This window comes from Puntigrus tetrazona, chromosome 9, assembly GCF_018831695.1.
Source record: "Puntigrus tetrazona isolate hp1 chromosome 9, ASM1883169v1, whole genome shotgun sequence".
Lineage (NCBI taxonomy): Eukaryota > Metazoa > Chordata > Actinopteri > Cypriniformes > Cyprinidae > Puntigrus > Puntigrus tetrazona.
Window position 1 is genome coordinate 7291767 of NC_056707.1, and position 13059 is coordinate 7304825.

Below are 13059 nucleotides of genomic sequence, written 5' to 3' on the forward strand. Positions count from 1 at the left end.
GCACATCCCTGCAGGGGTAGAATTCATTTACACAGAGGAAAATGAAAAATCACATTACAATGGATTATTATTGTCATCCTATTGTTTTACTTGGAAATTGATGGAAAAATCTACAGATGTGATTTCAGCTGTGTGGTTCCGTTTAAATGACCTGAGATTTGCGAGTTTTCATAATGCAGATATACTCACTTGTTCTTACTTGACTCTGTTCCATAGTGTTAACTAACGGTTTATTTCTTTGCTTTTATGCAATGGTCCCTGTCATTTTATTCGTTTCATGAGGTGAAGGCGTATAGTTCATGTCTACTGAGTGTCAAACCGAGGGGCTGAACTCTATAACGCTTCTATTTCATTCATGAGTATGTGCTCAAAATACACTTTTTACACTTTTTTTTTTTTTTTTTTCTGTGGTGGTCTAGATTCTCTTGATTACAAGACGCTATCGGCTAGTTTTAGCATGATTATATGCTCCCAATTACAGCCTGTTTTGCCTGTGTTGTACTGTATTAATATACCCACACTCTCTGTGTGACATTTCTTGTCATTACAGTAAGAGGGAGAACACCATCTTTAATTCAACAATGCTACCGAATAAAAAGTACAGTGCTATCACTGGTCTCTAAAATGGCGCTTTGTAACATTACACTGAGGAATTGTTTAATAAAATAGTAATTTCTCTCTGTACCCAAAAAAAAAAATCTTGTAGCTTCATAAAAGTTACGGTTGAACCGCTGATGGCAGATAGACCATTCAGACGATGTCTTTCATACTTTCTTGGGACCCTCCCGGTTCTCATCCAAAATATCTTAAATTGTGTTTCAAAGATGCTTCTACGGGTTTGGAGCATGGGTGTAAGTGATTAAATTAATAGTTCACCCCAAAATGAAAATATTTTATTCGCCTCCAAGCATCCTAGGTGTATATGACTTTCTTTCTTTCAGACTAACACAGTCAGAGTTTTATCTCTTTGAAGCTTGGTAATGCTTGTGCATAGCAGCCGTTCTTTTGAAGCTGCTTAAACCGGTTTATTATCACAGTTTATTTGCTATTGTTTAGAAAATGGTAATAAATATGACCGAAAAGTTAAACCGTGTCATAACAAATCCGCATTGTATGCAATTGGATTACAATGGACCAAAAATTCAGACAACTGTTAGTATGACAATATAAACAACTATCAATGTTAACATTAAGGATACCGACAGCAGTTAGTAAATTTGGCGCGGTGCCTTTAAGAGATGATACATCCGGTATAACTAATGATGCACATGCGATTTCTTTCTCCACAGGTTACTTTAACTTAAGACAGTCTTTTAGAGGACGCTATTCAAGGCAGGTATTTTGGCATGATTGTGTAAGTATTCGTCGGCGCAAGAGCAAGAAGAGGTAAATTTGTTATTCAAGGGCTTTGAGATGCGTCTCTCTGCATGCGCCCTGTGTGCCTGAATTGGGCTCTTTCACATCTTTTTCTGTCTTTAAACTCTATTTGTTGGTTCGTGCTGTCCGTGTCGAAGTCTGTGCACCGTACTCAGTTGAGCTTTTACGCGTCTTGTGTTTGAATGCTTTAAACTGTTGAATATTTAAATATGCAAGGCTTAAAAACAGGTGCCAATGATAAGCTTTCATGACGAAAGCAGTGGCCCATCAGCTGTCCTGCGCGTCTTTTTAGGCTGGCCTCACAGTCGGTTGAGATCGGCGGGGCCCCCGTCAGCTGTGGGCCCCTATAATCGTCACCACCTTTCTCCCCTCACTGGTGACGGCCCTAGACATTACTATGGTTACAATAAAGTAGTTGCCAAGCAACACAGAGAAACAAAGACGTGAATGTCTGTAGAGTTAAAAGTTTACAACAGCTTCGAAAGCGGCTCAACCTATAGGAATCAAGGACCGGAAGCAGGGTTTAAAATGATAATAACTTTAAACTCAGCGAATGCTTTTAACTCCACGTCCCATTAGCCGCGTTTCCACTGTCGGGCCAAAAGCTAGCGTGCTAGTGTGTGCCAGGGCCAGTCGCGTTGTCACTGTCACTTCAGGGGCCCGATCGTGCCTCATCTGTGCTTCCTTGGGGCCAATGGCCCGGGTTTTTTGGCCAACTTGGGCCAAAGCAGGCCAGCTGTGGTTGTGAACAAAGGCAGAGTGTTACCACGTCTAGATCATTTCACAAAGTTAACAGATAACACCAGCATTAAAGACTTCTAAAATAGTGAAATAGTTTGAAATCTGATGGGAATTATGATCATCATACAAGACAAGCTGATGACATTGAAACCGTCTATAGAAATGATAAATCTCTCTAAATGTGATGTATAGCTAGGCTATGTGACAAAAAAATGATAAAAAATAAGAGACTGAATGCATGTATTCTCTTCCTTTTGTGAAATAGCTGTTCATACCACTTCTGTGTGAGAAATGTTCAGTCCTTATAATTAATTCATTTGTGATCAATGAATCATTATTGCAAACAAACGGCTGCTTTTATCATGTTTGTGCTGAGGCTGAGGTCTCTTGAACAATGGTGGGCGTTTCTCAAATTCTCGTGCAATCAAAATGATCCCCCTGACCTAACCCTACCCATAAACCTCTGGTGAGGTACACTGGTTTGGTAACTCGAGAGGCGTGTAAAGGGCGTGCTTTTGGCTTCTGGAAACGCGTTGAGATTTTGGGATCGGTGCTACGACAGGTCCCATGATATTAACCCCCGCCCTGTCCGCTAAAAGCACTTTCCCGACAGTGGAGAACGCCTATAGTATTGGTTCTTTTTGTGTGTGTATTTTTGAAATCCGGTTATAAGAAAAGTCTCTGCGTGCTGATCATATCTGTATCTTTGGCGTACTTTGTGCCAAATTATATAAATTTAATTTAGATTAACATTAATTAGATTAAAATTGGACTCGTTTTTATCAGTCGTCTCAGCATTGCAGGGAGGTTTGATTAATTCACAGATTAAAGGTTTTATTTTCTCTTTACTCTTTCTTTTCATTTTTATTTTAGAACCTCGCACTGACACACAAACAGACATGCGAGTCTGAAACGCAGCCCAGGAGGCTCTCTAAAGGTCAGAGGTAATGCTCATAAGGAGTCTCATTAAGGTTATGATGATGCTTTCATAACCTGTCAGTATAAAGCAAGGTAACTAAGGTTGCGAGTCTTCACATATTTGACTGTCTTCGCCTGAGGAACAAAGAGCTGGATGCTGAATTAGGACAGAAGGTGGTATTTTACTGTGAAATCTCTTAGCACGGTTTACTCAACCTGTCGGTTTATTCCTTGTTGTGATTTACTTAGAGCTCTAGCAGGTGCATGTTGGTTTTAAACACCAAGTTTAAAATGTTTTGTCAAATTTAAACTACATATAGGTGTCCTCATACATGAAAATGGTAGTTTTATGCCATTTATTTATTTGAATTTTCTAGTTATAGAAATAACATATTTGTTTATAATTATTGTACTTTTTTTTGCACAAAGGCTATTTAATATTTTAAATACTCTGGATTGGCGAAAGGTCAGCATGGTTAACAACAGTTCACGTTGACGTTCGGTATCTTTCGTATAGCCAAGAATTTAAGGCAGTGTTGTTGGCTACACATAATTTTCAATTAATAAATCATTAGTTTTACTATATATTATGCACGAGAATCCAAAATCACAGAAGCCTATTTTATAGGAAATGACAGCGAGACAGAAGAGCATTGTCTTTTCTTGTAGCAAATTCGTAAATTTATAGGAGGAAAATACGGTGCATTTTATTACAATCTAGTGTAGTAAGCTGACTTAAATATTCCACCATTATGTATGAAATGAAGGCCTTCAATTTTATAGGAAGAAAATACAGTTTATTGTCTTTTTGTAGCAGTGGAACAGCTTTTCAGATATGACCCTACCACACATACATTCATATCAACAAAAACCTCTGAGATCATCTGGCCACATTCAGGACTCGCCGTACAATATGCATATTATGCCGTTTTGCTCGTTCTCCCTCTTGTTCTTCAGCTCACTTTTCTTTTTTTGCCTGCATCATCCACATATGCAGTAATGGGTCGTGACAATACTGGGCGTGTGCATGAAAAGCCTGCGGCCATCAGTGAAAATGTAAGTTAGGGAAAGGGATTCTATGAAACTCAATCTGTTTCATAGGCTTTACATGATGTCCTGCTGGTGCTGTGTGGACTCACTGACGACCTGAAGAGAGAGAAAAAAAGGGGAATGATTAGAGCGACGGTGTCTGAATAGGATACAGATGATTCACATGCACAGATGGCTGCATATACATGTAGAGAAAAGAGAAAAAAGAAAAAGGCTTAAAGTGAATGGTTGATGCTCAGTAATAAGGAGCAGAGACAGCTGGGAGAGGCATTCCTATAAGTTAAAACAGGCCATTTCCTGCTGGAAATCAATACTGGGCTGGTGCAAGGACGCGTTCTTTGATAAATGAACTTCTCTGTATGTGTTGTGCAGAAACACAGTGATATTCAGCAGAGCAGAAAACAGATATTAACAGTGATACACAAGAGATTTGGAGGATTCTGCAGTGAAACCCAGTGCTGGTTAATAGGGAACAGGACGTTTTTGGAAAAAGACTGTGCAAACAGATGAGCCATGGCTGAACTTACACACTGAGCACTGAGGGCACTCATGCCCTCACTTGTCCTAGTCTAGAGTAAAATAGAAAATTATTTTGATGATTATATGCACCCATACACAGCAGGCGTGTGTGTGTTTGTGTATATCGCACATATAAGATTAGGCAGCCTGTAAAAATCCATCAGTTACAATAACTGTATAAGCAATTACTAAGCTAGTACACGAGTGTTTGTTTGTGCTTTTTTTGTTACCTCGCCATCCCGGGTCTCAATAGTTTTGATCAGAACTGTTTTCTTAGAGTGGACTTCAGATGAACGCTGTTGTTGTTGTTGTTGCTGGTGCTGGTGGTGCTGCTCTGGGCTTGTCTCTATGGCAACAATTCACAACCACGCCATCATTAAACTCATCCTCACATGGTAAATACATAAATACTGCATTAGTGATATCATCATTAGCTGAGGTGCTCAAACACAACAAAGCAAACAGAGAGGTAAGTATTTAAAAAAACAATGGTTTTGCGCCCCCTTGTGGATGAAAAAGACAAGCTTTGGCCAAAGATATCTATTATTAAAGGGACAGTTCATCCAAAAATCATTTACTTACTCTCATGTTCATTCAAAGCTACTACTTTTTACTAACTATAAAACCATACAACTATAAAACGTTATACTTTTTTTTGTCAGTGGGCGAAAACAGAAGTGTTGCGTTTATAATTTCGTTTAGTGTATGTTTAGATCTGTGGCAGAATTAAAAATTTTTTTTGTGTGACTTGTCTTTTAAGGAAGTGTGAAAGTAGTTTTTCTTGTAAAGAACCCACCTCTGAAACTCAAGGTAGAGAAGGACTGCACAGGCAAGGAGATCCTGAAAATACATAAAATAATCAGATAAAATAAACCTTTGTTATATCAGTTACGGAAGGAGCAAGCAATCTAAGTCTGTCTAAATACTTATCTATCTCTTACCTGCTCTCCTCTCCTTCCAGAAGCTTCCTGTAGGTTGCGATCTCCACATCGAGTGCCATCTTAACATTCAGCAGATCCTGGTACTCGCGGAGATGGCGAGCCATCTCGTCCTTCATTTTTGCGATTTCAGCCTCAAGACGGGCAATGGTGTCCTGAAAACCGCCGGCCTCACGACCCATCCTCTCCTCCATCTCCCTCATTTGCCTCATCAAAGACTCATTCTGCGGAAGGAATAGCAAAAAGTTGGAAGAAGTGAGAAGAAATGGCTACAACTAGGGGGAGACTTATGTACAGAGGGAAGAGAGTTGAGATGATGTGAGTGGAATATTAATAATAACTGCGGATGAGTTCCAGTAGATATTTCTAGTGCTACTGTAGGCCATTACTGGCTCTTTGCTGAATCAAATTTATTCATTGAGCACCTGGGGAAACATATTAAAGACTTCATAATTGGTAATAAGATGGATTCAGGTGTGCTGAGGCTCAGCTAATATTTGTACTGGCTGGGAAATAATAACTCGGCTTACAGCCCATGCACAGAATCTTTAAAGACTTACGGTTCCCTTGAGAGAGTCGATCTCGCAAGTGTAGGACTGGATCTGGTGACGGAACTCCATGGTCTCCATCTTGGCTTGTCTGAGAGCATCATTATTCTTGTTTACCGCCTGGTTCAGATCTGACACCTGCGGGCGAAACACAGGTTTAGCTCAAACACCTAGCTGCTTTCAGTCTAGATACAGAGATCTCAATTCAGCCTTTGTGTGCCTGTGAAAAATCTCTGATGCAGACCTTAGACTTGTACCATTCCTCAGCCTCGGCGATATTCTTGGCAGCGATAGCCTCGTACTGCATGCGGATGTCCCTGAGGGCGGCAGTCAGGTCTGGTTTGGACATGTCCATTTGGACCTGCACCTGACTCTCCTGCATCTGGTTTTGCAGCTCACGGATCTCCTAAAGGAAAAGGTAAACAGAGATGCGTGGCTTCAGAGAGAGCTTGTTTATTGTTATTTCACTTGACGTGTTGAAGCTTGATCGGTGTGTGAAGCAAGTTAGTGAGAATAAAGCGGGAATCACGTGTAATTTGTTCATTGGAATCCAGGATGTTAAGTGTATGTTATAATTTAAAAAATAAGGTTGCTTGGCACTGATGATTCCACGTAGAACATCAATGGAACCTTTAAATTGCATAAAAGGTACAGTGTAAAATGTTTTTCAGATGATTAAAATGTTGGTTCTTTTAAGTTCTGATGCCTGAAAGATTCCCAAAATGGTTCTACAATAGCACTGCTGTGAAAACAGCCTTTGGAACCTTTTGGATTTTTTTTTTCTCTGATAGCTACGTGTAATTGTGGGACTGTGAGACCTTGTAGGGCCTTTTTCTTTTTCCACCGCCCTTCTCACAGCTGCATCTCAGAGAATCTGTCTCTGTTTAATTATAGGGATGCATCTGTTCCACAGCTTTACACTGCCCCCTCACTGTCAGTGCGCAGCTGACACGCACACAGACACACATGTGACCATTTTACCCTTACATGTCAAATAAAAAGCAGAGAGAGCATTTAAAGAACTTGACTTCAGAGCCTCGTGAGTAAAAGGTCAGTGTACGTGTTGCATGCTGGGTATGAGAGTGGGGGAGGTTGCAGACGGAGGCGGTGAAGGAGATGAACAGTTAGTCGCATACAGTTTTAGAAAAAAGTTGAGGAATGTGACTTCGGATGTATACAAACCTCCTCGTGGATCTTCTTGAGGAATGCAATCTCTTCATGAAGGCCCTCGATACGTCTTTCCAGGTCCAGCCTGGCCAGAGTGGCAGCATCTACATCCTACATAAAGCACATGAACAACAGGAGGCTTAAGATTTGGTCTTCACCCAAAGAAATGTTTTTTTTTAAAAATTACAACATTTTGCCAAAAAATTAAGGCGATGTAAAGAACATACAGCTCTAAAAGCAGAGAGGTTATTCTCAGCTTCCTCTTTTTGGTGGATCTCCTCTTGAACTCTGTGAAAGAAAGGAATATTAGAGCCTTTACAGAAGTAATCATATGACTTAAGTGCTCTAACTAATCTTCATTGTAATATGTTATAAAAGAATTTCGACATGGCCAGAAATAGAGTCTGTTTTAATGGCCAAGGTGTCCTGAGTGTCCTCTGTCTTTGAGATATGCTGAGAGAAGTTGACGTTCCTTCATGCACAGAGATCAAGACAGAGCATTATATTCTCACATACTGCTTGGAGTCACACAAGGCTCAGGTTTAATGTAAACGTCCCTGAAAATGGCATGTTGTTAATGTGGCACATATCTGGTTTCATAAATGAAATTGTTGGCTGTCAGATGGCGTCTGATATTTTCATCAGAGAGAGGAAAGGAGTTGTGCTATAAATCATACAGACTTTTAGGCCGGTGGACTCAAAAAACGAATGGAGAGCTAAAATACTGTACATTAAGTCTTTTTGGTTGTTTTTTATACAGTCTTGGGTAGCAATATCTGTATTATATGATCTCTAAATGTCATCTCAAAGCAGCCCCCATCAGGTTCATTTTGAACAATGTCTATGAATAGCAATTAGTGTTGGTAGGTTATTAGTGCTGATAATGTAGGGTGGTTGCGGGTCCCTTGAGTGCAGTCCACTCAGACAGACACACACAGCAAGGGAGATAAGGGTTATTTTTAGGAACACGCATTCTTCTCGGTGCTGGGGGTATATTGAAGAAGCTAATAATAGCAGTCTAATCTGAGCAATGTGTAATGTGACTCTGGGTCCTTTTGCAAATAGGAATACCACTCTTACAGTTTTTTTCCAACATCACACGCAGACATGAGTTACACTGGTGGTTGCTACTTGTAGTTAGCGTATACCCTGTCATAAGCATAATTGCATTCATGTTGTCTTTTAAGTCTGAGGTGGTCCTGACCTCTGACTTTCCCGTGGTTTCCGTTTCATTTCTAATGCTTGTGTTCTAGAAATCTGGCCATGATGGAGAACCTCAATGCACAGCCATCATATTGTTCTAGAATGCTGGGAAGAAGTTTAGCAGTTAGGAATAGTAAGTAGATGTCTAAAGTACTCTTCCAAGTTCTCCACTCACTGATGGTGAGTTATGAGCAGCATCATGACTTTCAGTAAGCTATGTGACTTCTTTCAGGACCCACACTCTCTTAAAAATAAAGGTTCTAAAAGAGAGAGGATTTTTGTTTTTTCTCAGTGATGCCATATAAGAACCATTTTAACTCCCCAAATAACCTTCTTAGAAGATTTTTTTTCTTCGTAATCCTTTGTGGAATGGAAAGTTTCACGGATATTAAAAGGTCTTCATGGAGCCATCTGGGCCAATAAAGAATCTTTATTTTTAAAAGTGTATAAGTGTATTAAATAGTCTATGGCTCCATAAAGTGAGCAGTTATGTAAACCAAATCACTTGGTCTAGATACTGTCTGGACATTGAGGATTAGAGCTAGTGTTTGGTCAACAACTATGGCAATATCCTGTTACCTCAAAGTTCAGTGAAGATGAATACAAAGCTCTCTACATTTAGTCATTTAAAATGCATGGCTCCAAACAATTCTTGCAGTCTCACCTCTGTTTTAGTTTCTGCAGGTCATCGGCCAGGTTGTCCCTCTCTATCTCAATGCGGGACCTCTGATTGGTCAGTGCATCCACCTGTCTGCGCAGCTCTCTCATCTCCTCCTCGTACATCTCTGCGATGCGCGTGGGCTCGCGGCCCCGCAGACGTTCGATCTCCACAGACAAGGCCTGGTTCTGCTGCTCGAGGAAGCGCACCTTCTCGATGTAGCTGGCGAAGCGGTCGTTGAGATGTTGCAGCTCTGCCTTCTCGTTGGTGCGTGTATTGAGGAAGTCCTGGTTCATGGCGTCGGCCAGATTGAAGTCCAGCTTCTCACCGAGGCCTGCATAGGAACGGACCATTGATCCACCACCGAATGAAGCGCTGGATGCGCGCTGGCTGGAATACATGGGAGAAGAGGAGGACTTGGTGACTTCATAAACTCTGGAGGACACACGAGAGGATCCAGAGGAACCTGCGCGGCCAGAGAAAACGGAGGAGCCAAGGCCGGAGCCGAAGGTGCGGCGGTAAGAGGAAGCCGTCTCGGCTGAAGCTGAATATGACTTGCTCATGACTGGGCCTCTAAGGGTTGTATGGTGTGCTAATGCCGCTTCGCTGAAGGCAGTGTGGTAGAATGAGGGTCAAGCAGCAAAGCTGGACTATATATAGTGTAGCTAACACCCCATCTGCCCACACCCACATTTTTCTGTCACTGTTATCACCCCACGAGGTGGCCACTTCTCTCTCTCTTTTCTACACCATGCTTCCTCAGCTGTCATGAGGTCTGGTTTCCAGCAGCTGGGTGGAGCAAATGGATGGAGCATGAGGTGGCGCGTCACGTAGTATGTGCTGTCATTTCTGATCATGCAAGAGGAAGCTTACCGGGAAGAGCCCATTTACCACAGTAAAAATACTACTACTTTGAATTCTACATGGGTTTTGGATTATTAAAAATATTCAACTTGAAAAGGTTTTCTTTAGGTTGTTAAGTTTTGACTCATCATTAATTCTGAATTTCTAGTCTTCTAGTTGAAATATTATTTAAATCAGAAATTTTTGGTGTTCTCTAGTCATTTTCTTGTTTGCAAAAAGACGTTTTATTGCATTTAAATAAAACTTATTTACTCACACAGGGTGTAACAAGTAAAAATTAATAGTTTTTTGTGCTTTTTGGGGAATTTTTATCCCACCTTGTGGTCAAAAATATATGGCGTGCAGTTTATAAATTATATTATTATCAAATATTGTATTTAATCCTTTTATCAGCTTATTTCATTTAACGCAGGTTTTGTATTTCTTTTTAAAACTGAAAATGTTGTGTTATGCAACTTTTATTCCCTCAAAAACAGATGCTCAGATCAATTTTGTTATCATTTATTCACCTTCATGTTGTTTCGAACGTGTGTGCAATTTTTTTTTCTTATTAAGTAGAACAAAAAAAATACATTTTGAAAAATAGTTCTGTTTTTTTTGTCCATGTAGTGAAGGTCAACTGGACAGAGGAGTTATATTTTTCTCAATTGGCTCTTCAAAAAAATCAAGAACGATTACTATTATCTCTGTTTAGATTTTGCTGTTTTACAACCCAATCATGATTAATCTTGTGAAATGTTGAGTTCAAAAAGAAAAGAAAATAATATATGTTTTACTAAATTTGTGTAGATTAAATATGAGCTGTAAGTTATTTTCATAATATCTGTGATAATGCTAAATGACTTTAATTGCATGTTGCCTTTTTTGTATAGTGTGAAATGTATTTCCCTGGCCTAAATTGTCAGCTCATCTATTATTGTTTTATTATTATTATTTTTACCTTTAAATGTCTTCAGCTATATAAAATAGTATGCAGTCACGAGAGGAGGGCTTAATATTTTGGTCATACCACATCATCCTTTGAATGATGGAACGTTCTTAATTTGTTTTTCTTGTGTCACAAACTCCTACATTGCACCTGGGAAATCAGAGTAATGTAACTGCGTGTTTGTGTCATCAAATATACCAAATGCAATCTCTGTCGCTCCAGCCCCCGTAGTTCTGCCTGTTCCCCAAGCTAACCATAGAGCCAGAGAAGCCCATGTTACTCCACAGCTGCTGTCATAGTTATTAATAGACTTCCAGTCTGAACCCCGTCACCAGGCTGCTTTCCTAAGGGCCTCTTGGAAAAAGAGTAGACTTGATGTGGCAGAGACATAACAATCTCAAAACACTTTTTTAGACCTGTTTGCGCAGAATGCCGAAGTGTAAATATCAACGGAATATGAGTTAAAGGAATGCATCTGTGTGATTGGAATGCATCGTGGTCTTTTCTCTGGTGTCTAAAAGTGCCTCAAGGAACTTAAACAATGCAATTTATAGCCTCGCAATTTAACACCATCTTTCTGTTCGGGGTGGTGGGTTAGTTCATTATTTTCAGCAAACCCAAGCCAACACCAGTGAATGCAGAATTTAATACAAAAACAATGACTTGACCAGACTTTCATTGTATGTTGACGTTCATTGATGGATTAGAATTTAGAATAGGTCTAGTTTGTTCAAGTTGCTTAGACGTTTAAGTCCTGTTAGGGCAGGCACCCATATGTCCGATTTTATGATCAAAACCAGCGACGTTAGCATTTTAGCTTTTAGTTTAACCCGTCAAATGTGTTTTCATCATCGCAGTGCTTCATCATTAACCTTGCAATCTAAACGATTTCCGGCACGCTATGAGAGTAGCCTCTGAAAATTCCTGGGCTACAAAGCAGTTCTCAAACAGGCATGTGTCAGGTGGGAAGATGATAAAAATGAATTCTGACAAGGTCAAAACACATGGAGTTTATGTTGCCAGGTAACCACAACAGAAATTCAGCAGAGCCTCAATAACAGCTGTCAAATCTATTTATTCAAATAAGACGCATACCGTAATGTCTATCAGTTACCTATTAAGTACCTTGCATAGTTGTTTTTGATTCCTTAAATTGACATTTTAATTAATATACAAAGTTAGACTATAATGTCAAAATTTAGCTTGTTTTTTTTATTTATTGATACTTGTATTTTAGATAACAGTACCAAAAAAACACATTACTTACAGTATCTAAAGATAACCATTTAATTGCTTTGTTTTTATTGAATAAGAAATGTGACTAAAACATAATGTCTGCTGATGGCGGGTACATGTGGGGGAAGTGGTGGGAGTTGCCCAGTAGGTCGTCTTTCAAAAACTCCCTCCGGCTGCCTTAGCAACCCCCCAAACAGACATACACAGATTCCAACAGGGTGAAATGCCACGCAGAGGGGGTAAAGGGGAACGTGGCGAGATTTGGGGGCAGAGTTTAAAAGACGTTGAACATGCAAGGGTCCCTCTGTAAAACATTTACATAAATACCTGGCTTATATAAAGTCACAGGCCATGCTTCATCGGACCTTCACAGTCACAGGGCAAAACTAAAATATATTTTTGCTACATTTGACAAATGTGAATAAGGTTTTGTTGCGGGGGCTAAATACCGTGCATTGCAAAAAAAAATATATATATATATATAACATATACGTGGTCACTGTTTAAAACATATTATAACAGTCTAATGGCAAAGAAGTCGCAGTGGATATGAGAATGATACTGCACTGACGATATCTGGACAGTTGGTGGCGCCACAGCTCAGCTTAATCGGTGCATCTCCACGTAAAAGTGACGTGTTTTGTTGTTACCTTCTCAATTGGCGGTAGATTATAGTGACGTATGATGATGATGACATTGGGTTGTTTTTTTTGACAGTGGTCAAACAACAGAAACGTTGCCGGTCGGGCCCTGCATCAGTTGTGGTTACGCGAATTGTGATAAGCACGCCAAAAACACGTCTACTACACTTTTCCTACAATAAAATCATGTTTGATTTTCGCGAGGCACCGTGTGTTTCTCCTTAAACATTCCATACGGAATGTCCGCACGATTCCAAATAAAGGCGTGGCT

At 40.0% G+C, this 13059-nt stretch overlaps 1 protein-coding gene across 2 annotated transcripts; it reads right to left on the reverse strand.

Annotated features, from left to right (window-relative positions):
* Nucleotides 1-3811: 3811 nt before the first annotated feature.
* On the reverse strand, nucleotides 3812-9763 carry desma (desmin a). Of its 2 annotated transcripts, XM_043249053.1 has the most exons (10): nucleotides 9126-9763; nucleotides 7486-7546; nucleotides 7274-7369; nucleotides 6336-6497; nucleotides 6104-6229; nucleotides 5547-5767; nucleotides 5402-5445; nucleotides 4836-4951; nucleotides 4614-4655; nucleotides 3812-4182 (listed from the first exon to the last, which is right to left on the reverse strand). In XM_043249053.1, exons 1-10 carry the CDS (start codon nucleotides 9680-9682, stop codon nucleotides 4141-4143), a joined length of 1467 nt encoding a protein of 488 aa, XP_043104988.1. In that variant the 5' UTR covers nucleotides 9683-9763; the 3' UTR covers nucleotides 3812-4140. The 2 variants fall into 2 exon arrangements, with proteins under 2 accessions (XP_043104988.1, XP_043104989.1); XM_043249054.1 differs by lacking the exon at nucleotides 4614-4655 and having other exon boundaries at nucleotides 9126-9762.
* Between the last annotated feature and the right edge of the window lie 3296 nt (nucleotides 9764-13059).